The sequence below is a fragment of the Tiliqua scincoides genome, chromosome 5 (genome assembly GCF_035046505.1).
Source record: "Tiliqua scincoides isolate rTilSci1 chromosome 5, rTilSci1.hap2, whole genome shotgun sequence".
NCBI lineage: Eukaryota > Metazoa > Chordata > Lepidosauria > Squamata > Scincidae > Tiliqua > Tiliqua scincoides.
The window spans coordinates 40,150,093-40,173,300 of NC_089825.1; the positions used below are offsets into that span (position 1 = coordinate 40,150,093).

Genomic DNA, 23,208 nt, shown 5'->3' on the forward strand with positions numbered 1-23,208 from the left:
TATGTATGTCTTATGGCTGGCCAATCGGGTGATGGATCAAAATCCTACCATCCGATTGGCCCTCTAAGGTTTCAATTGCACCAATCATGGGAAGTCTGGGTGGAGTTAAAGGCTATAAAAAGCCAGGGGTTTGCCTTGTATTTTGCTAGGTTCTGTTCTGAAGATGGAATAAACATATTGAGCTGTTGTCACTATGCCTTCCTTTATTCGCATGAACCCACTATATAACAAGAAACATCTGCCAGTGCTAGTGCCAGAGGCTACTATCGAGCTGAGGGAGGTCAGTGCTTTATAGGCCTCCAGCAACTTATTGCCAGCATTTGTTGCAGGGATTCGGCATAAGACTAATAATGAGGGAAAATGACGTTTTGGGTGGGTGTCTATCTGCAAACAGAGCCATTTTCTTTTTTAAAAGACACTCTTCTGTCAAATCTCCAAACAGCTTTTTGGAGTCGTGGGATTTATGAGAGTTCTGTGCTGGCGGTTTGAGAAGAAAACTCCCAGGAAAAAAATGCAGGAACATGCAGTCAGTACATGCTGCAAATCTTCACATTCAAACTGTGTGATTCCAGAGTGGTAATGATGAAATATGAGTTGTTGTACCCACATAAAGGACGGATGTTGAGATGTTGGTTTGGCAAAGCCATGCAACTGCTGAGCCAGGCTTTATATAGATCAAGAGGATTGCTTTATCATTTTGTAGTAATAGGAAACAGGATGGAGGGGAGGTCCCTCAGCCAGAAACTTTATAATTCAACATACACACATTAAAAAAGGAATCCAACATTATTTCAACATCAGCAATTATATTTTAAATTATGTTGGAAATGGAAACACATTTATAGGCTTACTATGGAGCTCAGAGTATGCTTGTGAGTAGGATATAACAGTTTGCAATTCATACATAAAGAATAGTGAGATGCCTGGACAAGCACAGACTGATCAAAATAAGAAAAAAGGATCACTTCAAAAGAAGGCAAAAAGTGGTGGAAATAAATCACATCCTGGGAAGAAAGCAGAGCTCTCCAACAGAGAATATAAAACAAAACAGAATTTACAAAATGCACTTCTGGAAAAGGAAAACGCAAGCACAGGCAAGGTTGGTCATGTAAAAGGTTAAGACAGACAACGTGGAGAATAGAAACATGGTTTAACCTCTGGGCTCACATCGGAGAAAGGAAGATTAAAGCCAAAACTGGAATAAGTTTTCCAGCTTAGGAAAAAGAAGTGCTGTAGAAAACTAAGGTCATAAAAGGATAATAAAGAAATCAGATGTGCTGAGGGAAAAGTGGTGGTGTAGTAAGATATAGGCGACCCCCAGTATCTGTCCGCGGTATCCCAGTATCTTTCAGCTGTCCGCGGATGCCTCAGATACCAGGGGACCCCTGTCAAACATGCAAAGGGAGGAAAAGCCTCCAGTAACTTGCTGGATGGCTGCATAGCACTTTCACTGCGTTTGCAGGGCTCCAGGCAGTCTCTTCCAGGTTGCACGGAGGCCCTGGTCTTCGCCCAGGTTCACCCCAGAATGCAAAGTGATCCAGCAAATTATGGGGGCTTTCTTTCTTAATATGCTTGAATTGATATCTATGGTCTCTAGTATCCATGGAATGTGTATCTGGTATGGAACCTTCTGTAGATCCCAGGGCATGCCTGTACCTCATTCGCTTTCACTTACAAATCAAATCTGAAAATTCTTAGCACTAAGAACAGCTGGCATGTATTCACAAGCTAGAACAGGGGTGTCAAATATGAGGCTCTGGGGGACGGAGGCGGCCCCCGGAAGCTTTTTATATGGCCCTCAGGCTTTTAGCTGCTGAGGTGTTACTGCTGAAACAGCTGCCCACATGAAAATTGGGCTTTCCCATATCTTGAAATAGGATCAGGATTTGTGTATTTTCTCTTTTGTCATTTGCTGCTAATTAGTTTCTATGTGAGAACAAAGTGCTTATTTCTGGCCATCATCTGCTTAGTGATGTCACTTCCAGCCCTCAGCAGGAACCCTGAATGCTAACTTCGGAGCTCTCTATGAAATGAGTTTGACACCATTGAGCTAGAAAATCCCCAAAGGACAGGAGATATGACTCAAAATAGGCCATACAAACTGTAAAAAGTGATACAGTTCCTCTGACTCCTTTCAAAAAGCATAGGTGTAGCATTCATTCAACTTTTATCACAGATGGATTGATCCCAACAAAATATCAAAGAGATTATCTCCTCATGCGTGTCCTACTGCACCATACTCCTACCAAGCTGAGACACTGGGGTGGGTTACAGGTTCATACACTCTCTCTCCACTGTTTTACGTCTTCCCCACTTCTTCAAACAATCCTAATCATAGGTAAGGTTTGCATTGGGCACGAGAAGCTGCTTTCTAACAAGTGAGACCACTGGTCCATCTAACCTACAATACCTAGCAGAGGCCCTCCAGAGTTTCTTTGCCAGGAAGAGGTCTTTGCCAGCCCTACCTGGCAGTGCCAGGGAGCAAACCCGAGACCTTCTGGATGCAAGACTACTGATGCAAGACTACTGGATGTACTGAGCTACAGCCCCTCCACAATCTTACCCACAGTCTCTAGAGACAAGATAGAGAAAACAGCAGCAGCTTCCTCATTTAGAAAGCTGTGCAAATGGTACAGAAGTAAAATAATTTAATTGTGAGGTTCATGTGGGAGTAAAGTATGGCTCTTTGAAAGATTTCACCCTAAGACACACACACACACACACACACACACACACACACACACACACACACACCCCAAAAAGCACAAGTGAAAACAACCACAATTGAACACATGTGTTAAATCTTGACATTTTCTCATCCGTTAAATATTTGACAACTTGGGTGGTTTTTATAAGTGTTCTCTTTAGGTCATGGTTCTTTCACCAAAATTCTACTGAGAAAATCCATCATTAAAATCAAATCATAATTCTTATGAGGGCAAGTGATTTTCACTGTAAGCTTGGTTCAGACATCACACAGAGTCAGGATACAATCCTAAGAACATAAGAACAGCCACTCTTCAGGCCCACTGGATCAGGCCATAGGCCCATCTAGTCCAGCTTCCTGTATCTCACAGCGGCCCACCAAATGCCCCCGGGAGCACACCAGATAACAAGAGACCTCATCCTGGTGCCCTCCCTTGCATCTGGCATTCTGACATAACCCATTTCTAAAATCAGGAGGTTGCGCATACACATCATGGCTTGTACCCCATAATGGATTTTTCCTCCAGAAACTTGTCCAATCCCCTTTTAAAGGCATCTAGGCTAGATGCCAGCACCACATCCTGTGGCAAGGAGTTCCACAGCCGACCACACGCTGAGTAAAGAAATATTTTCTTTTATCTGTCCTAACCCGCCCAACACTCAATTTTAGTGGATCCTGGTTTAGTGCAATGTCTCAGATACACACAAGAACAAGCCAGGATCTATTGTGACATCTACACTAAGAAATCCTGGCTTCTTCTAACCAGTGTTTGCAAATACAATGAAATTCAAGTCTGGTTAGCCTAAGTCAGGATCTCCTGGTTCAGACATTATCACAGATCCTGGCTTAATCTAAACCAGAATCAGAAGACTCTTTGCTCCCTGCCTGCATGGAGGGGAGGGAGAATAACCAAGGATAGAGAATGTCACATGAAAACCAAGATTCATTCCTGGCTCTGCATGATGTCAAAACCAAGCCTCTGTTAACACACATTTGTTTTTATGAACAATGAAATGCTTAAAATCAGCTCTGACTGGAAATACTATATAGAAGATGGAACATAATGACTGGTAGCATGTAACAAGCCATGCAACAAGCTATCCTGTGAAAAAGAAGGTAAGGCTTGCAGGTATCAGGGAGAGTTTGTATACTATTGTGGGGTGTGTGTCTGTTTCAAATTCATAGTCCCAATACCCTACCACATATATAATTTGAACAACAGGATTGGGAGACTTGAGTCACAAAAATGCATAATTTTGGGTGACTCTGCAACTCATGAGTCACGCACATGGACGACTCTGAAAACGGCTCAAGTCAGGGCCCCCCTGACTTGGCACTCGTCTCCACGTGTGCTGACTTGAGTCTGCCTGTGTCTGGGTGTGCTTGCTTACTGTTTTCGCGGTGTGGAAAACTTTATGGGGCCAGCATTCCAATGGGAATAGCAGCAGGGAGGTTTCAGTCAGGAGGCAAGAAAGGGTTAATGTTGCAATGAAGTGGGATGCGGGACTAGGCTCTCTTTTCCCATCTCTGATAGGAAGGAAGGAAGGAATGGATGATCATTGGACAAAGGATGGGAATTCTCATATTTCCATTAGCTGAGGGAGGGGAGGAGGAGGAGGAGCCAACATAGCTGGTGAGGGGGAAAGAGCCCCACTGAATGACCAGCTGTAGTGCAACTACTTCTGAGTAGGGCTGCAAAGGATCGGGTCGTCCTGGTAGAACTCAAAGCTGCTGCTTGTGATCCTCCTCCCTCTTGCCACTTCTGTCCCCACTCTCACGCAGCCCATCTCAGCCCTCCCCCCCGTTTACAGATGGAAGGGAGCAGCAGGGGAGTGAGTAAAGAGAACTCCGACACACACACACACTCCCCAGCAGCAGTCTCATTTTTTTCCACAGCAGGCTTTTGGAAGGGGGGGGGAACTTGACTAAAGTCCATTAGAGTCCTCCTGTTATGACTCTTATTTCAGTTGAGTCGTAGGGGGCGGTGACTCAGTGACTTGACTCAAGCCACGCTGGGTTTTACCATCCCTGTTGAATAATATATACAAGTTTTTTGTTCACAATAATGTGAACCAATTCTTAGGAACATAGAAAGCAGTCTTACACTAAATTATACCATTGGTCCACCTAGGGCAGTAATGTCTACGCTGGCTATCCAAGATTGTGGACAGGATTTTTTTTTTCCTCTACCTGGAGACTGAGCCTGGGAACATCTACAGGCAAATCAGATGCTCTTTCATTGAGCTACGGACCAGCCCTTGAGATGCAATTGTTAAAAAAACATCCTGCACAAAAGATTCCTCAGCATAGCATACTGGGAGAATGAGAAACAGAACGATGGCAACGTATTGATTCAGTTGCTGCTATCAGTGGCAAGTTATTATGCAATGAATGATTAAGTTACTAAGCCAAAATAAACTTGAAAAACTAGACTTTAAAGCACTGGTTCCCAACCTATGGTCCGTGGATCACATGTGGTCCGTGAGACTCTGAGAAGTGGTTAGTGAGGTCTCGAAAAACAATTACCTTTGATCACTTCCAGTGTCTTGCCAAGCAAGCAATCTCTAACAGACCACCAAAGAGGGTGGAGACTGCCTGTAGCCACAACCACTTAAGTGCCAGCTGTGGTTGTGGGCAGTCCATTCTTTGTCCTCTCTGATAGTCTGTAGGGAGCGCTTGGGAGACAGACCACCAGAGAGGGCAGAGGCCAGACTACCCACAGTTGCATGTGGTCCACGACAATTCCAATTTTCGTCTCACTGGTCCATGGACTCCTAAGTGTTGAGAACCAATAAGAATAATATAACCTTATGATAAAAGAAACTATTATCAACTGTCATCTCAAATCCATGAGCTTTCCAAACTCAAACTCTTGTGTTGGTCTAAATTTGTACTGTACTTTGACCTGCACTTTGACCTGCACATTGTCAACAGTTTTGAATTTTGTTTATCTGCGAGCCACAAAATCTTCTGGGACTTATTAACACTTTCTATCAGCAAGCAGTAAATAGAAGTAAATCACAATCTGGGGCTTGGAGAACATCAACTCTGTAGGAAGTCAGCAGAAGAAACAAACAAATCCAGCTGGCAGATGATCAATGTTAACCTCCTTTGGAATTCACTGTTCTTCTTTATTCCAGGCTAATTGTTTTTCCCAGTAGTCTATGGAGGCCTGCATGGTCCAGTAAAGGCGGGGAGTACTAAAAGCAGAAAAACCTGACTTGATGCTAACTCAGTCACGAAGTCTGTCAGTAGCCATTTTCTCCACACCTTCAATATCCTGCTGGCAAATGGATATTTATCAAACTGAAGGGCTATGGTAAGGACAAATAAGATAAAATATTGTAAAGTATTTTGCATGTTAATACTGCTATATCAAGGATAACATAAGGCAGGGGTGCTCAATAGGTGGATCGTGATCTACTGGTAGATCGCGAGGCAAAATGAGTAGATCACGGAGTGCCGACCCCCCCCTCAGGTGCCTCTGGAAGGAAACGCCGGGAGTAAGGCCCATTGTACTCAATGGGGCTTACTCCCAGGTAAGTGTGGCTAGGATTGCAGCCTCACAGCCTAATCCTAGGCATGTCTAGTCAGGAGTAAGTCCTGTTATACTCAGTGGGGCTCAAGGTACACCGACATGCATTGTACACGTAAATGTTATATGTTATGATGGCGCGAACATTGTAAAAATAACTCTGGTAGATCTCCGGGCCTTGCTGGGTTTCAAAGTAGCTCTCGAGCCAAAAAAGTGAGAGCACCCCTGACATAAGGTATGGGTTTAGTCCTATCAAATGTCACAGCAGCATATTTATGCAGCAAGAAGCAGAGGACACAAGTCAGTACAGCATTGCTAATCGATCCATGGCATTCTCACCTTGAGGTTGCCCTTCATTTTCTCCAGCAGAGCTTAAACTGAGATGTTCAGTAACCTGCCCTTCACCTCCCAGATCTTCACTGGGGTCCATATGCTGGTCAAGGTTTTCCTCTCTCACTTCTGGGATTTTGTTTCCCTTAGTGCAATCTGCTTTTTCGCAATCCAATGAAGCACAATCCTCGGGTAATTCTGATTGATTTGTGTCACCTTTTAGTTCTCTGGAGCTGTTGCTGGTGGATATGACAGCTCTGCTGTTTTTGGAGTTTATTTGGGAAACGTATTGTGGTATTATTCCAACGAATCTCAAGCCCCGACTTGCTGCATCTTGAATCTATAAATCAGAAATTACATTTTAATTTACAGGTTGTCTTTCAGGAATAGAAGTGTTTCAAATGTACCACATGTCAGGTGAACTAGAGTTAGTTTATGGTTTGAACATTTTTTTTATAGTCAGTGAAAAACCTTGCATTCCAAAGAAACACAGCAGCACCTGCTCCTTTTAAAAAACAACCACATTACAAAGTTTGAAAATACAAGAGACTATCATGTCTACAGTTATACATAATCTGATATCCCTCCTGGAATCAGAACATTTTCTGCTTTATAGCTTTATTACCTAGAAGAAGTGCAACAATTTCCAGCTATCAGGACATTTTAATAAAATGTGAAAGATGCAACCTGCCACTTCTCTTGCGCATAATCCTATGCCTATCTAATCAGAAGTAAGTCTAACTGGGTTCAATAGTGCTTACTCCTAGAAAGGTATTACAGGACAGCAGCCTTTAACATTTAAGCTAGTTCTATTTTTACCTTTGTCTTTTTATTATTATTTAATAAGGAGAGCAACACAAAATGTACTTTCAATAACAATTAAAGAAGAATGACCTAAGATTACTACACTGAAAGCCAATTTAAATATTTATACCAATGTACCTTTTTTCCAAAAATCAATAAATGGCAATACGCTGATACTTGCTTTATCTCCTGCCTCTCAGTCTTATTAATTTGGCAAGTTCTGACATTTGCCAAACCTTAGTGAGCAACTCCTTTCTACCAGATGTTTTTAGCTTCCATCAATTATTTGCGATTGTAGCAGCAGTACAGCGGTTAGTCACATAAGAATACCTGTTTTTTGGAATAATCATCTAATAATTCTAACAAGGCAACATAAGAACCAAGAGCTGGGCCAGCACTGATGAAGCCTGAAGTGGCATGCCAAATGCTGCTTCATTACCCACTGATGCATTAGCCTCTGATCCTCCCACTCTCCAACGTTCTAGCACATTTTCTCTTCCTCTCTTTCCTCCTCTTCCAATTCAGGGAGAGGAAGGAGAAGTAGTAGCAGTGGAGACATGTAGGCGGACAGATACAGGCACCTGCCCTACCAATCTGCTACCTGAGACAACCACTTCAGTTGGCCTCTTGGCTGGGCTGGTCCCGATCAAGAGGAAATTCACAGAGCCCAATTCTAACTAAATTCCTCGCCACTGATTCTGCTGTGCCAAAGGAGCATGTGCTGTATCCAGTGGGGGGGGGGAGGAACTGTTGCAGAGGTATCCTCAAGGTAAGGGACCTTTTGTTTCCTTACTGTGGGGCAGCAGCTCCTCTGCCCCAATAGGTCTCCCCGGATCCACACTAGCTATTTTGCTAATGCAAGTTTGCGAGAGAAAGGGAGAGAGAAGACACCAGGGAATGGAGTAAGGATTCGGTGCACACTTGTGTTGCCAACATCTGCCTTTCCCTCTCCCATTCTGTCTTCCACCTGACCCCTCCCTACCCAGAAACTGCCCCATGCCTCCCCAGTCCCACCCTGTTCCATCCACCCCCAACTACTCAGTTGGTTCACCTTCACTGCCAGAGACAGCCAGTAGTGTTTGCAGTGGCAGACTCAAAATAGCTACTACTGGCACACTGTGCATGCTGCCATATGGTCATTTCCAACAGAGGAACTGTGTTCTGCTGTTGTAAAGGGCAGCCCAGTCCTAGGTAGGACTGGACTGTAAGGCTGCAATCATAGGCATGGTTACTTCAGAGTAAACCCTTTTGAACAGAGTGGGACATTATTCAATGTAAACAGGTATAAGACTGCACTGTTTGTCATATATCCACCACACTGCACCACCCAACATTTCAGTTCTGTTGTCCTTATATATGTTGTTTAGCTTACATCAGCTTATATAGTATCTTACAGAAATTTTCCTTCATATTAAAGTATAATTTATTTAATATATAAATATTTATTAAAAATATTTATATCCCTCCTTTGCACAAAGGTGGCCAAGATGGCTAAAATTAAAATCCACAATAAAATACAATTAATAATTATAATATGATTAAAAGGAAAAGTGTGCGCATTCCTGAAAGTAAATAGTACCATGTAACTATGAGCACACAGGGGAAAAAAACATAACGTGTACTACAAAATAATTCACAAGCTGAATAGTCTTACAAGCTGAACCACACACACACCCCAAGGAAGTAGTAGTTTACAGGAAGTTGAGGAAGCAAGTGTTATTAAAAATTAGAATAGGGGTCCTGTGGAAATCTGTTTGGTGAAGAGTTAAGATACAATGGCTTGGATCCAAAGAACTATGGGAAGAGTTACACTTATACAACCAGAATTTCCTACCCTTTCCAGAGGCAAACACTTGTAGCCCTCAAATAGCCACTTCTTGAAGGCTAAGCAATCCTCCAAATCATTCCCCCACCATGCATGAGCATTAGCCTTCCACTAGTGCAAGTGACTGTTTCAATTCAAATCCACAGTTGCAGACTTGTCCCCTGTGCCTCCCTGGGGCACAGGACCACAACTTGCTGTGCTCCCCCAAGAGACTAACCTCTGTCCTAGAGCCTTGCACGATGTCCATGGCTACACTGAAAGCCTTCTGAGGCCTCCAGAGAGCCATAAAACAGTACTTCTGGTTTCTGACAAAAACCAGAAATACTGTTACAAAAACCGGAAGTACTGTTTAAAAGCCCTCCAGAGGCCTCAGACAGCTTTCAGAGTACCCGCAGACACAGCACGGGGTCTCCCCAGCCAACAGAAGAGCTCTGGAGGGTGGGCAGAGGTGGCAGCAGAGGTGCAGCAGTGCCACCCCCAGAGGCCCCAAAAGTGTGGCACCCCTGAGTTTTTCTCCCCCTGAGCCCACCCGGACCATCACCGGAAATCCATATTACTTTAATCCATATTAGGTTTCTTTGCTATTTATCAAAATCAACCCATCACTGTTCCTAACTGCAAAATAAGGATCAGTGTTGTTAATGGGAAAGTACATCAACAGTATTAAAAAGGAGCTAATATGGAAATCAACTCACTGAAGATTCTTGCATATGTTGTACATCTAAATATACCCTGTTACTGCATTTTATATATGCAGTGCTAATACCTCATTAGAGACCAAAATAAAGTTTTGTTTTGTTTTTTTAAAATGATGAACTGCACACCGACTGAGAAGTCAAGGAAGAAAAGCAATCATTTCATTCAACCCTTTTTAGAAACAGAGGAGATCTCGTTGTACCTTCCCCCAGAATATTATGAGTCATTCAACTTCCCAATGGTGGTGCTACTGAGCTGAGTACATGCATGACACCTGGATGACAGAAACAGCTTCCTCTTTTACACTATTGTTGCAGTTTAAGTGCTGAACTGAATGATAGCAGGAACTGAAGTGTGCTTCCCCAGGAAAGCAAGAAAAAAAAAATCAGGTCATGGTTGCAGGATTTGAGGTTGAGACATACAGTTTCCTGATAACGCTGCAATAGTGAAACTAACATCATGGTAGAACCTCTTAGCAATTTACAGCCTAATATGGATGGTGTTTAGCTTAACATAGCAGTTTCCAAACTAGGCGTCAAGACAATCTGAGGCATTGCAAGGTACTTGCCAGGGCATCGAAGACCACCTGCTACCCTGGCAGGGAGACTGCGCCATGCCACTCAAACAGCGGTTGGAGGCTCGGTGCAGCAGAAAGAACTACTGCGTGTGAAAATGATGTGCTGGGGAAAGCCCTCCTGTCCACCCTAACCTCCTTGTTGCTGTTTGAAGCTATGTGCGATGTCTCAGAACCTGGAAGTGACTAGCGATTAATTCAGAACTGGACAGCTCTCTCGGTCCTGCCCTTGGTCTGACTGGTTTGAACCCCCCCCCAAAGTAGTTGGTGGTAACACTGTCGCTCATCCTGGTGGGTAGGGGAGTCCACAAAAGTGTTTTGCATTGGGCCTCATAGCTCCTAAGGCCGGCCCTGATACTACATGACTAGCAAACATGTTGATAAGGATATCTGGATAGGTTGGGGGGGGGGGCAGAAAGGTTTTCTGAAACCTGGACTATTTCCTGGCATTTCCCAGCAACAAAAAAGTAGACAATATGCATTTGCAGCAGACTGAATGTCAGAAATGTATTTTTGTCTAGGTGAGAGATCATAGCTAGTAACAATACAGACTTTCTAAGCAGACATAAGAACATAAGAACAGCCCCACTGGATCAGGCCATAGGCACATCTAGTCCAGCTTCCTGTATCTCACAGCGGCCCACCAAATGCCCCAGGGAGCACACCAGATAACAAGAGACCTCATCCTGGTGCTCTCCCCTACATCTGGCATTCTGACTTAACCCATTCCTAAAATCAGGAGGTTGCGCATACACATCATGGCTTGTACCCCATAATGGATTTTTCCTCCAGAAACTCGTCCAATCCCCTTTTAAAGGCGTCTAGGCTAGACGCCAGCACCACATCCTGTGGCAAGGAGTTCCACAGACCGACCACATGCTGAGTAAAGAAATATTTTCTTTTGTCTGTCCTAACCCGCCCAACACTCAATTTTAGTGGATGTCCCCTGGTTCTGGTATTATGTGAGAGTGTAAAGAGCATCTCCCTATCCACTCTGTCCTTCCCCTGCATAATTTTGTATGTCTCAATCATGTCCCCCCTCAAGCGTCTCTTTTCTAGGCTGAAGAGGCCCAAACGCCGTAGCCTTTCCTCATAAGGAAGGTGCCCCAGCCCCGTAATCAGCTTAGTCGCTCTCTTTTGCACCTTTTCCATTTCCACTATGTCTTTTTTGAGATGCGGCGACCAGAACTGGACACAATACTCCAGGTGTGGCCTTACCATCGATTTGTACAACGGCATTATAATACTAACCGTTTTGTTCTCAATACCTTTCCTAATGATCCCAAGCATAGAATTGGCCTTCTTCACTGCCACCGCACATTGGGTCGACACTTTCATCGACCTGTCCACCACCACTCCAAGATCTCTCTCCTGATCTGTCACAGACAGCTCAGAACCCATCAGCCTATATCTAAAGTTTTGATTTTTTGCCCCAATGTGCATGACTTGACACTTACTGACATTGAAGCGCATCTGCCATTTTGCTGCCCATTCTGCCAGTCTGGAGAGATCCTTCTGGAGCTCCTCACAATCACTTCTGGTCTTTACCACTCGGAAAAGTTTGGTGTCATCTGCAAACTTAGCCACTTCACTGCTCAACCCTGTCTCCAGGTCATTTATGAAGAGGTTGAAAAGCACCGGTCCCAGGACAGATCCTTGGGGCACACCGCTTTTCACCTCTCTCCATTGTGAAAATTGCCCATTGACACCCACTCTCTGCTTCCTGGCCTCCAACCAGTTCTCAATCCACGAGAGGACCTGTCCTCTAATTCCCTGACTGTGGAGTTTTTTCAGTAGCCTTTGGTGAGGGACCGTGTCAAACGCCTTCTGAAAGTCCAGATATATAATGTCCACGGGTTCTCCCGCATCCACATGCCTGTTGACCTTTTCAAAGAATTCTATAAGGTTCGTGAGGCAAGACTTACCCTTACAGAAGCCATGCTGACTCTCCCTCAGCAAGGCCTGTTCGTCTATGTGTTTTGAGATCCTATCTTTGATGAGGCATTCCACCATCTTACCCGGTATGGATGTTAGGCTGACTGGCCTATAGTTTCCCAGGTCCCCCCTCTTTCCCTTTTTAAAAATAGGCGTGACATTTGCTATCCTCCAATCTTCTGGTACCGTGGCCGTTTTGAGGGACAAGTTGCATACCTTAGTCAAGAGATCTGCAACTTCATTCTTCAATTCCTTAATAACCCTTGGGTGTATGCCATCAGGGCCCGGTGACTTATTGATCTTTAATTTATCAATGAGGTCTGAAACATCTTCTCTTTTAACCTCTATCTGACTTAACTCCTCGGTGGTCCAGGTAGACAGTGGTCCAGGTGAGCCATCGGGTATCTTAACATGTATCCTCTCAAACAGCAGTAATTTAGTCCAGCATTAAGTTAATTCTGCCTTAGATGCCGACGGTTTCCACATAGAAACAACAAACCATTTTTGCTCAGGGTGGTGCATGTGAACACAAAGCACTCAACTGCAGAAAATGCCACTCAGGTAAAGTACTGCTGTTAGAGATGCAAGTTGAAAATGCACTCTTTCTTCCCCCAGGATTAACAAGATGCTCTGACCCAGGTAGCCAATCCCAATGGATAGCATTTTCAGAAAGCTATCTGTTCAAAAATGCTACCTTCTCCATTTTGCTATTCTTGGAAGCAGAAAGTGATCCAAAAGGACAGAGCACAATGATTAGCAATTTCTAAAATTTGAGAAAGCCCCTGTCTAGCCACTGGAATTTAACATCTAACTGCAATGATTCACTATTAGCAACAAAAGCTCGTTCATATTCAAGAGCTATATTTAATCTGCAACGAAATAATAATACTCAACATTTGTAGAGCACTGACTGTGTAAGATATTTATTTCAGTGCAATTCTCAGAATCCTGAAAGGTTTTCATATTATTAGTAGTACCGCAGCTGGGAAGTGGGTTACTTAAGGCCTCTAGTGAACTCATGGACTAGAGCAGGGGTGTCAAACATAAGGCCGGGGGGCCAAATGCGGCCCACGGAAGCTTTTTATCCAGCCCTCAGGCTGTCCGCTGCTGAGGTGTTACTGCTATAAGGACAGCCCAAATGAAAATTGGGCTCTCCCATAACTTGAAATATGATCAAGATTTGTGTATTTTCTATTCTGTCACTTGCAGCTAATGAACTCTGAAGTGAAAAAGTGCTTATTTTTGGTTATGACCTGATTAATGACATCATTTCCTGCCTAATGACATCACTTCTGGCCCTCAGCAGGCACCATGAATGCTGTTCGGCCCTTGGTATGAAACGGGTTTGACACCCCTGGACTAGAGTAGCACAGTGGCCAAGAGACTGATCTGCAAATCTGGACCTCCTAGGTTTGAGTCTCACTCCATCTCACCTCCGCAGTTGTAATGTGGGAAATATGATGTCTACATCATAGTACAACATCAAGATAATGCATACAAAGTACTTTGCATAATCAAAATAAGCTGTATAAATGCTGTTTTATTATTAGTGCTATGGCAGAGGTGAGATTCAAAGTGAAAAAGTCTTTCTTCACAGCAATTAGCCACTACACCACACCAGTTCTATTTACATGAAAGGATGCCAGCCCCATTCATTACAGTAATTTCATTCAGGTAGTGCAGTATAGCATGTAATAGCATAAGCTTGAAGTTTCCAATTCATACCTTAGCTTTAGTTGTGCTCAAAGGATAACTTTAGGAAACCACTATTTTTAAATCAGATTGTATTGGCAACCTTCAGTCTCAAAAGACTATGGTATTGCGCTCTGAAAGGTGGTTCTGGCACAGCGTCTAGTGTGGCTGAAAAGGCCAATCCGGGAGTGACAATCCCTTCCACACCGGGAGCAAGTGCAGTCTGTCCCTGGTCTGTCTCCCTGGCTATGGGCCTTCCTTCTTTGCCTCTTAGCCTCAGACTGTTGGCAAAGTGTCTCTTCAAACTGGGAAGGGCCATGCTGCACAGCCTGCCTCCAAGCGGGCCGCTCAGAGGCCAGGGTTTTCCACTTGTTGAGGTCCACTCCTAAGGCCTTCAGATCCCTCTTGCAGATGTCCTTGTATCGCAGCTGTGGTCTACCTGTAGGGCGCTTTCCTTGCACGAGTTCTCCATAGAGGAGATCCTTTGGGATCCGGCCATCATCCATTCTCACGACATGACCAAGCCAACGCAGGCGTCTCTGTTTCAGCAGTGAATACATGCTAGGGATTCCAGCACGTTCCAGGACTGTGTTGTTTGGAACTTTGTCCTGCCAGGTGATGCCGAGGATGCGTCGGAGGCAGCGCATGTGGAAAGCGCTCAGTTTCCTCTCCTGTTGTGAGCGAAGAGTCCATGACTTGCTGCAGTACAGAAGTGTACTCAGGACGCAAGCTCTGTAGACCTGGATCTTGGTATGTTCCGTCAGCTTCTTGTTGGACCAGACTCTCTTTGTGAGTCTGGAAAACGTGGTAGCTGCTTTACCGATGCGCTTGTTTAGCTCGGTATCGAGAGAATGAGTGTCGGAGATCGTTGAGCCAAGGTACACAAAGTCATGGACAACCTCCAGTTCATGCTCAGAGATTGTAATGCAGGGAGGTGAGTCCACATCCTGAACCCAGGAGTGGGATTAGGATCGGCCAAGTGCTGGATCCAACTCCACTCCCCATTTGGCCCCAGCCCACCTACAGGCCTGCCCGGCCTTCCCCACCCCAGAACGCCTCCTTTCTTCCCTCCCCCCACCTTCCCCAGACCCCCGAGCCAGCCCAAAATGATCAGTGTGAATTCACATTTCCTCTGGTGCAATAGCGCCAGAGGTTGCCTCCCGAGTCTTGAGGTGGTGCAAAAGTGTTTTGTGTCACTTTTGCAACACCTGCAGGCTGGAGCAAGGGACTTGCACTGGCCCAAGGACCGGTTTGGATTGCACCCTTAGACTTAGAATATCCAAATCCCCACTCAGCCATGAAGCTTCCTGGGTGACCTTGGGCCAGTCACTATCTCTCTACCTCACCTACCTTACAGGGTTGTTGTTAGGATAAAAGAAGGTGAAGAACTATGTATACCATCCTGAGCTCCTTGGAGGAAAGTATAAAAATGCAATAAATAAAATTTGTTCGAGAAGTGAGAAAAGACCTAGCATGAGTCACCACAACTAGTAACAAAACAATCCTTTCTCAAGCAGTATTTCATGATGTTGTGTGGCTGTTTCAGCAGCCAGACCGAAATGTCTGAAGTGGCACCATTTTCAGAATCTTCCAAGGCAGACTGCACATCCGTATGGTCACTCAAATCTACATTTATGCGCTGGATTTTAAAAAACTTATCCCAACATGCACTTGGCTCTGGAAAGAAGCTGGAGTACATAAAAATATCATTCAGTGCTGGCAAGCTAATTTGGAATATTTTACATACTGGGAAAAAAATTACAAATGTAGTGCTTTTATATGTCAACCAGCCTGATGGGTATGACAGCTGGGATTTTTCTTCTCTCATTAAGGCTGCAATCCTATATACACTTTCCTGGGAGTAAGCCCCATTGACTACAACATGACTTACTTCTGAGAAAACTTGCATAGGATTGGGCTGTAAGTTGCATTTACTAAGTAATAAGTAAAACAGCATTAAATCGTGCATGTATAAATCCTTAGATAATAGAAACAGTTTAAACAATTCCCCCCCCCCCCCCAGTGATATATTCTGGTTTGGGGCCCTAAGCAAGAATTACAGTTTAATTTACAGATCTCAGATAAAAGTTTAGGAGTTCCTTGTCTCAGAATAAATCACTTCTTATATATTGTAGAAAGTTATAGGGCTGCCACAGACTTTTATAACACAAATGCAACTATTCAAAATCTTGCAAAGATTTAAAGAAAGCAACTGAATAGGGTGAAGGTATCATTTCCCAACGCTTAGGAAAACACGCAAAGCTTACCCAGAGAGATAACATTCCTTGGGATAATGCAAGTTAACTGCTGAAAAATCTGGAGTGAATTAATTCCATTTTGTCTACTTATGATTATGAGGAGGGCTGATGACATCGCTGAGCAAAATACAAACCACCTGGTGGTTTCAGGAAAAACTAAGCCACAAGGACTGAAACTATGTGACAGGAATGAAATACGTGAAGTGTGTGTTTTGGAATCATTCTCTGGAGAATTCTTACTCCATGTCCAGCATCTCGCACTGAAAGGAGTTCAGAAGACAAATATTGATGGACTTTAATCCAATATGACAATTCCATTTTCAGCTCAGCAACAGACACAGTCAATAGCTAGTTACATTCTTTGAGCCTCTATTGCAATGGCACAAATAAGGAATTATGCAATGAAGCTTCACGGGGTGATTGTTAAAGAAATATAGGTGAATGTCAGCGACTTTCCAATCAGCAACAGACCACATACTCGATGATCCATCACAGATCCCTGCCACCCCCACAAGCCTCCAAACCCAAGGGGAACTGTGCTGCCCTTGCCTCTGGAGGCTCTTCTGAGCCCTGCAGAGGCCGCAGATGTCCGCCCATGGCCTTAGCAGGGCTCAGAACGGCCGAAAAGATCACAACTTCCAGTTCCAAGAGGGAAAGTGACTTTTTTGCCTTATAAGGCATTCTGAGGCCCTGCAGGGGCTTCCCCATGCCTCAGAATACCTTATAAGGCCAAAAAAAAAAAGTTTCTCTGGAAACTCTCTGGAAGTTGCAATTTTCAGCCTTTTCGACCATTCTGAGCCCTGCAGAGGCTGCAGGCAGATGTCTGCAACCTCTGCAGGCTCAGACAAGCCTCGAGGCGAGGGAACACTTTAACGACCATCTCGACGATAGGGATGTGAGAACACATCCCCATCATTAAACAGCACACACCTGTATAGTGTTTTCCAATCCTCCATTACTCTCCCAATCTGTTCCCAATGGAAATTCCTGCTCATAGGACTGCAGCAGGAATGGAAGGAAACAATTGCATACTTGTATCTTCAGGCCAAACTAAATGTTATTTTAAACACACAGTACTGAGGTCAGGGAATGAGGTTCTCCTGTTAGTCCTCCTGTCCCCTGATGTTAAGTTGGTGATAATGTGTGAGAGGGCCTTTGTGATGATCGCCCCCAAAATGTGGAATTCCCTGCCTAGTACTGAATGACGGTCTACCTCCCTGCAAGTATTTTGCCAGAGATTGAAGATCTTTCCACAGGCTGTTTCTGAGCTTGTTTGACTTCTTTGTTCCACTGTATGACCTTATTTTAATTACTGCTCTGTTTTACTGTATCATGCGCTATAAACAGAAAGTTCATAGACAAGCAAGAAAGTTTATAGACAGGAAGCACAAGACTGCTTAAATAGATAAACATCGCCCAAGTAGCACCCTCTTGCAGTGTGTTCATTATTTCCCCAGAAGTGGAGCCCAGGACGCCTAGAACACGTCCTTAACCCCTGAAATGTTGAGTTGCCCACCCCCATGGGAAGACAAGGACTGAGGGAGCAATTACAGTCAGCCATGCCCATTCCTTAACTCAAGCAGATCTAGCCATGATTACCCATGCCTTAGTCACCTCTCAGACTACTGGTAACACATGTTAGAAGAGCTGTGGAAAAAGCAAACTCAATTCACACCAGAGCTGAGTTGCACAAAACATATCCTGCAAAACAAAACAAGAGAAGCAACAGGTCATGGCATAAGACAACAGCAGCATGTAAAATAAACTAATTAGAAGTCTAATCAAAGCAGGAGATAGCAATCTTACAAACATTTAAAACTAGGAACTGAACAGGTGACTGCTCCCCCTACTGCTGGGGATGAACACATATATATCTGTACCCATTGTTATTGTACAGGTATAACTTACATGGTTACCCATGCATGCCTTAGCTACCTCAAAGTTAGGCTACTGTAACTTGCTATAAGTGGGGCTGCCTCTGAAGACTGGAAACTTCAAACGGTATAGAATGCAACAACAAGAGTTTTGACAGGGGCAAGGCTTTACAGTGGTGTTATACTTTGGTTATTTCAGCTACACTGGCTGCCAGCTTGTTTCTGGGCACAATGCAAAGCACTGGTTATTGTCATTAAAACACTAAATACTGGAAGGTCAGGGTATCTGGAGTATAACCTCCTCCCATGGAAAATCCAACCTGCAAAATCTTTTTTTTTGGGGGGGGGGGCTCTTGCAGGTTCTGCTGCAGGAGGTTCAGTTGGCATTGATCTATGATAGGACCTTCTCAATGACAGCCCCCACAATGTGAAACACCCAGCCCATGTAAACATTGCTGGTTCCCTCTTTGTATGTTTTTGCCACCAGCTGAGGTCTGGCTTTTTTTGCCAGCTCCTCCCAGATTTCTTACAATTTTGTCCCCTTGTAATGTTCTCTCCTGGTTGGATTGTTTTGTATTTTCTGTTCTTATCTTATTTTCGGTTGTTTTAACTGTATTATTTTTTAACCGTTTTATAAGCCACCTTAAATCCTTGTTGAGAAGGACGGGACATATATTTTTTAAAATACATGAAGTGACAAGCTTTCCAAGATCTTGTGGAAGGAACGCTAACAGTGAAATTACAATAAGAGAAAGGAGAGGGGGGAATTAATACTAGACAGGTGGAAATACTAAAACTCTGACTGAAATGAAATATTGAAATGTGGAACACACTGTTTAGGTAATCGGTAAATGTATTTTGAGCTCTTAAACACTCTCTGCTTAGACCAAACCTTAATTCAGACTATATTTTGACAGCTGCATTAATTCCCTAAAATGGTTAGGGAAATCTTAAGGCCTGATCCTACCTGGCAGTAGCACCTGACCTGACCTGACCTGGCACCGATTTTATGCGCACTGCCAGGGAGACAGCACTCTGTGGCAGCCAGAAGGAGGGAGGTGCAAGCCCAGAGGTTAGTGCTGGTGCATGCTGGGCCACCATACCGGCTGGAAGAGCCCTGCGAGTCAACAGCGGTGAGTATGCTACCAAGTGGTGAGGGGATGTTCCGGGATAGGGGGAGGGCGGAGAGGAGGATGGTTCAGGCCTGAGAAGGGGCAGGGACAACAGTAGAGGCTGCTGCCAGATCCTATCCCCCATCCCAGGCCTGAAAACCCTACATGGGGTTAATTGCTTCTGCACCAGCAACCGGACTTGCGTAGACCAAGTAGACCTATAGCAGCTGCTTGACATGAGGTAAGGGAACAAATGTTCCCTTACCTTGAGAGGACTTCTGGCTGCCTCCCTGCCCACACAGGATATAGTAGATCTGTTTCAGCTCCATTGTACAGCAGCCCCTGTTACCAAAAAGGGCTGTTTTGTATAGGGGGATAATTACACTGCCCTTATTGGAAACTTCAGGACCATAGGCTGGATAACAAGATGGCGTAATGCAGAGAAATTCCCTTTTAGCTTAAGGAGGAGACTGAGAGAAAGATAACTTTTAACAAAAAATTATATTTTTATTACAAAAGCACACAGGTAAACATAGTGCACATGGAAAAAATGATGAGTCTTGGTCCTAGTACTTGCATCTCGTGTACCTAGCTTTATGGTGGTTGCATGTGAAAAGTATTTGGTGCATCCGAGGAAATTAGAAAGGGAACAGTTGTAGGGAAGGATTTTAGGGGTCCCTGGTCTGCCAAACCCAGTTGCTAACTGGATGGGGAGCGAAAGGGAGAAAAAAGGGGAGAAAGAAGGGAAAGAGTTCCAGAACACAAGATATGTACCTGTCTAGTAGAGCAGTTGGATGGGGGGGGGAAGAGTCCTGTGAGGAAGACCCTCTGACCCAACACAGTGTGTTGGTCCTTGGGAGGGGGAGCAGAGAGAGAGCATGTGGGCAGAAGCCCTCTCTTAAAAGGGTTTTTTTCCAGACCTGGAGCTGACCTGGATGTGACCTATAGCTGACCTGGATGTGCTTGCTTACTACACACAGTGGGGTACTTGGAATAGGTCAAACATTGAAAGGATTATCAGCAAAATTCAATAGGGTCAAATGACTGTCTTCCTAGCTGGGGGAACTTACACAATACAGTAACCCAGGAAAGCAGTTCAAATCTGCATAGAGTACTTAAGCAGTGATTGAGTTAAAACAATACAATGAATATAGTAATGTAGGAGACACTTAAACCATGATTTACTATGTCAGACTTCTTCCTAGAGAGGCAGAGGTTGTGAGCTTGTGACTTGACCTGAATTTGGCCTGTGTGAGAAGTTTAATGTATTTGCATAAACAGTGATTGGATTAGGAGACACTTTTGCATAAACAGTGATTGGGTTAAACAATATAATGCCATGAGCTTGTAGCCTGACCAGAGTTTATGGAAACGTGCTGGGGGAAGTGTGGCCTGCATGATGTTTTTGTAACATAACCAGATATAGAGAGAAAATTACAACTAAAAGGAAAAAGGGGATTTTCACGTAACACCCCCTTTAGGATGGGGCTGCCCTTCAATATCAACACCCAACTGTGCAGAATGAAACAACAGGCAGCAAAATCTGTGGTTAGACTGTGTTTATATCCAGATGTTATTTCTTATTCGTTTTAGCTATACGTTACACTTAGCACATCAGATACTTCCATGCTCAAGATATTAATTCCACTAACAACAAATACTGTAAATGTTACGGAACAATATAATGTAATGAGGACAATACCTTGGAAAAAGATTTTCAATTTGCAAAGGATTGATTTACAAAGAGAAATCTTCTGAATTTCTCTTAATCATTTTGATGTCAGGAACTGGGATTTCTTGGTTTCCATCCAGAGCAAATGTATATTTTAATGGTACCAGTATACAGTAACTCAACCCAGCTTGCTACATTTTAGACCGACTCAGGAAGTTTCACAAACTAGACATTAGAGCAAAGTGGTTATTTCACTAATACTTTAAAGACAGGCTTGGGATATATGATTAATGCTACAGTGAGACAGCAAGTGAATGCAAGAACAGATGGTTCCAGTGGAAATGAAACATTTGCAGGGAATGCTAGCTTTGACAGGAGGGCATGCTCAGTGGTAAGAGCATTATACAGGCGTGGCCCCTTATCCGTGGGGGTTCCATTCCAGGACACACCCCCGTGGATAGCTAAAACTGCAGATACAGACAAATGGCCGTCCTGGGGGGGGGGCACCGCCCCTCTGGAGGCAAGGGGAGCTGTGGGTGCAAACCAACCATCAATGCAACCCTGTCAAGCAGAGAGGCTGAAACCGGGAGGAGGGCAGTATGGGGCGGGCTGGGACACAGTGGGGTCAGCAGACAATGGACCCAAACCTCCCAAGATGGATATGCCCCCAATGACTGCAAAGCACTATGCCAGCAACAGAGCTGCTGTAGATCAGAGAAGCCCCACAGGGAGTGATAACAGCAGCCAGACTAAGCACAACAGCTCTCTCTTCCCTTGACTAGCCACTTCACCACAATGGCGCATAGGATCTGATGAACATTGTGCCTGCACCCATGTGTTCTCAGCATGACAGCTGCATAGGATTGAACTGTAAATTTCCACCATTCTGACACACAGCCCCTCCCTCCTTTGCTCTCATTTTAAATCCAGAACTGAAGGCTGGGATTGCTGTTTGGTATGTATCATCCTAGTAATCAAGATAATGGCTAACATTTTTAAAATCAAGAACATCTTTAGTTTAATCAATAACACAAACACAACTTATCTACTATTTAGCAGTAATGTTATTCATCTTGCCTGGAAATACATGCAGAAAAAAATATCATTGTTTTCACACAATTCCCTGTAAAATGTTACACAAATATGCTCTGACAAGTGGCACACAAACAACAATCTCCAGGCAAAAATTACACTCAAGTTACTAAAGCAAAAAGTATAACTACATCATGTCAAAAATTGCCATGAAAACATGGCTTGCTTGCCTGATTGTTCCAGGACCATCATTCTTCATTAGTATTTCTCTGTGGTCATTTTGACAGAAACACAGGAGCCCTCCCGTCATCTGTCACTTTATTTATTGGGCTCACTTGTGAAAAGATATGTTTAAATTTGAAAGCAACTTTTGGGTCGTCCTTGACATTTTCCATTATTCTGATACAATTCTCAGTTTCTAAGAATTTGACACAAGTTATTGTTTATGTGAAAGACATAAATTGGGTAGATATTTTAGATATTGGATTATGCAAAGTTTTGCCCTATGCAGAAGGCTTCAAATGAACAGAGAACATTTCATTCATAGAATGAAAGGGTGGCTTATTCTCAGCCATCAGAAATGATTTCAAAACATTTTCATTTGTATCAAACTTTACATTATGGGTTTTGAAAACATGTCAATTTTTCATTATCACATAAAACCACTTGTGTAGCATGAAAGGTCTGCACCCTACACAAAGTTTGCCCAATAGACAAACACAAAATAAAGCAATTTTTAGAAATTTGACCAGAAAAGTCAAGGTTTCTGTTTTAATTACAACTCTGGATACAACTTTATACTTCACTTACATCACAATGCTTACCACAGGTAGCGGTTTATAGCATATGAAAACTAGTGACCATTGTCACAGATAGGAGTGATTAAGGATGCAATTCACTAAGCTGATATATTACAATGGTACAACTGATGAGGAAAACTAGGAACCTGGACACTGCATGGCTCAGGAATGGTGAAAAACCGCTGAGCAGTTAAACTGCTACATTAAAGTAGTGACAACAGCTCCTGAGCACTAGAATATCTTGGGTTTGTGACATGAACCTGTTGTGAATGTTACAAACTGTCAGAAGTTGTTGAATGGCCAATGGTCCAAGTGTGTCTGATTCCCAGAGAATGCCTGGTTTGCATGGAAAGAGAAGAAGG

At 43.7% G+C, this 23,208-nt stretch overlaps 1 protein-coding gene across 1 annotated transcript in view; it reads right to left on the minus strand.

Moving 5' to 3' along the window:
• The window catches only part of RFTN1 (raftlin, lipid raft linker 1), a 127,121-nt gene that overhangs the window by 43,720 nt on the left and 60,193 nt on the right, over positions 1 to 23,208 (minus strand). The window contains exon 5 of the mRNA XM_066628221.1: positions 6,582 to 6,912. Within this exon, the coding sequence (XP_066484318.1) occupies positions 6,582 to 6,912 (331 nt within the window). The remainder of the gene's footprint in view (positions 1 to 6,581; positions 6,913 to 23,208) is intronic.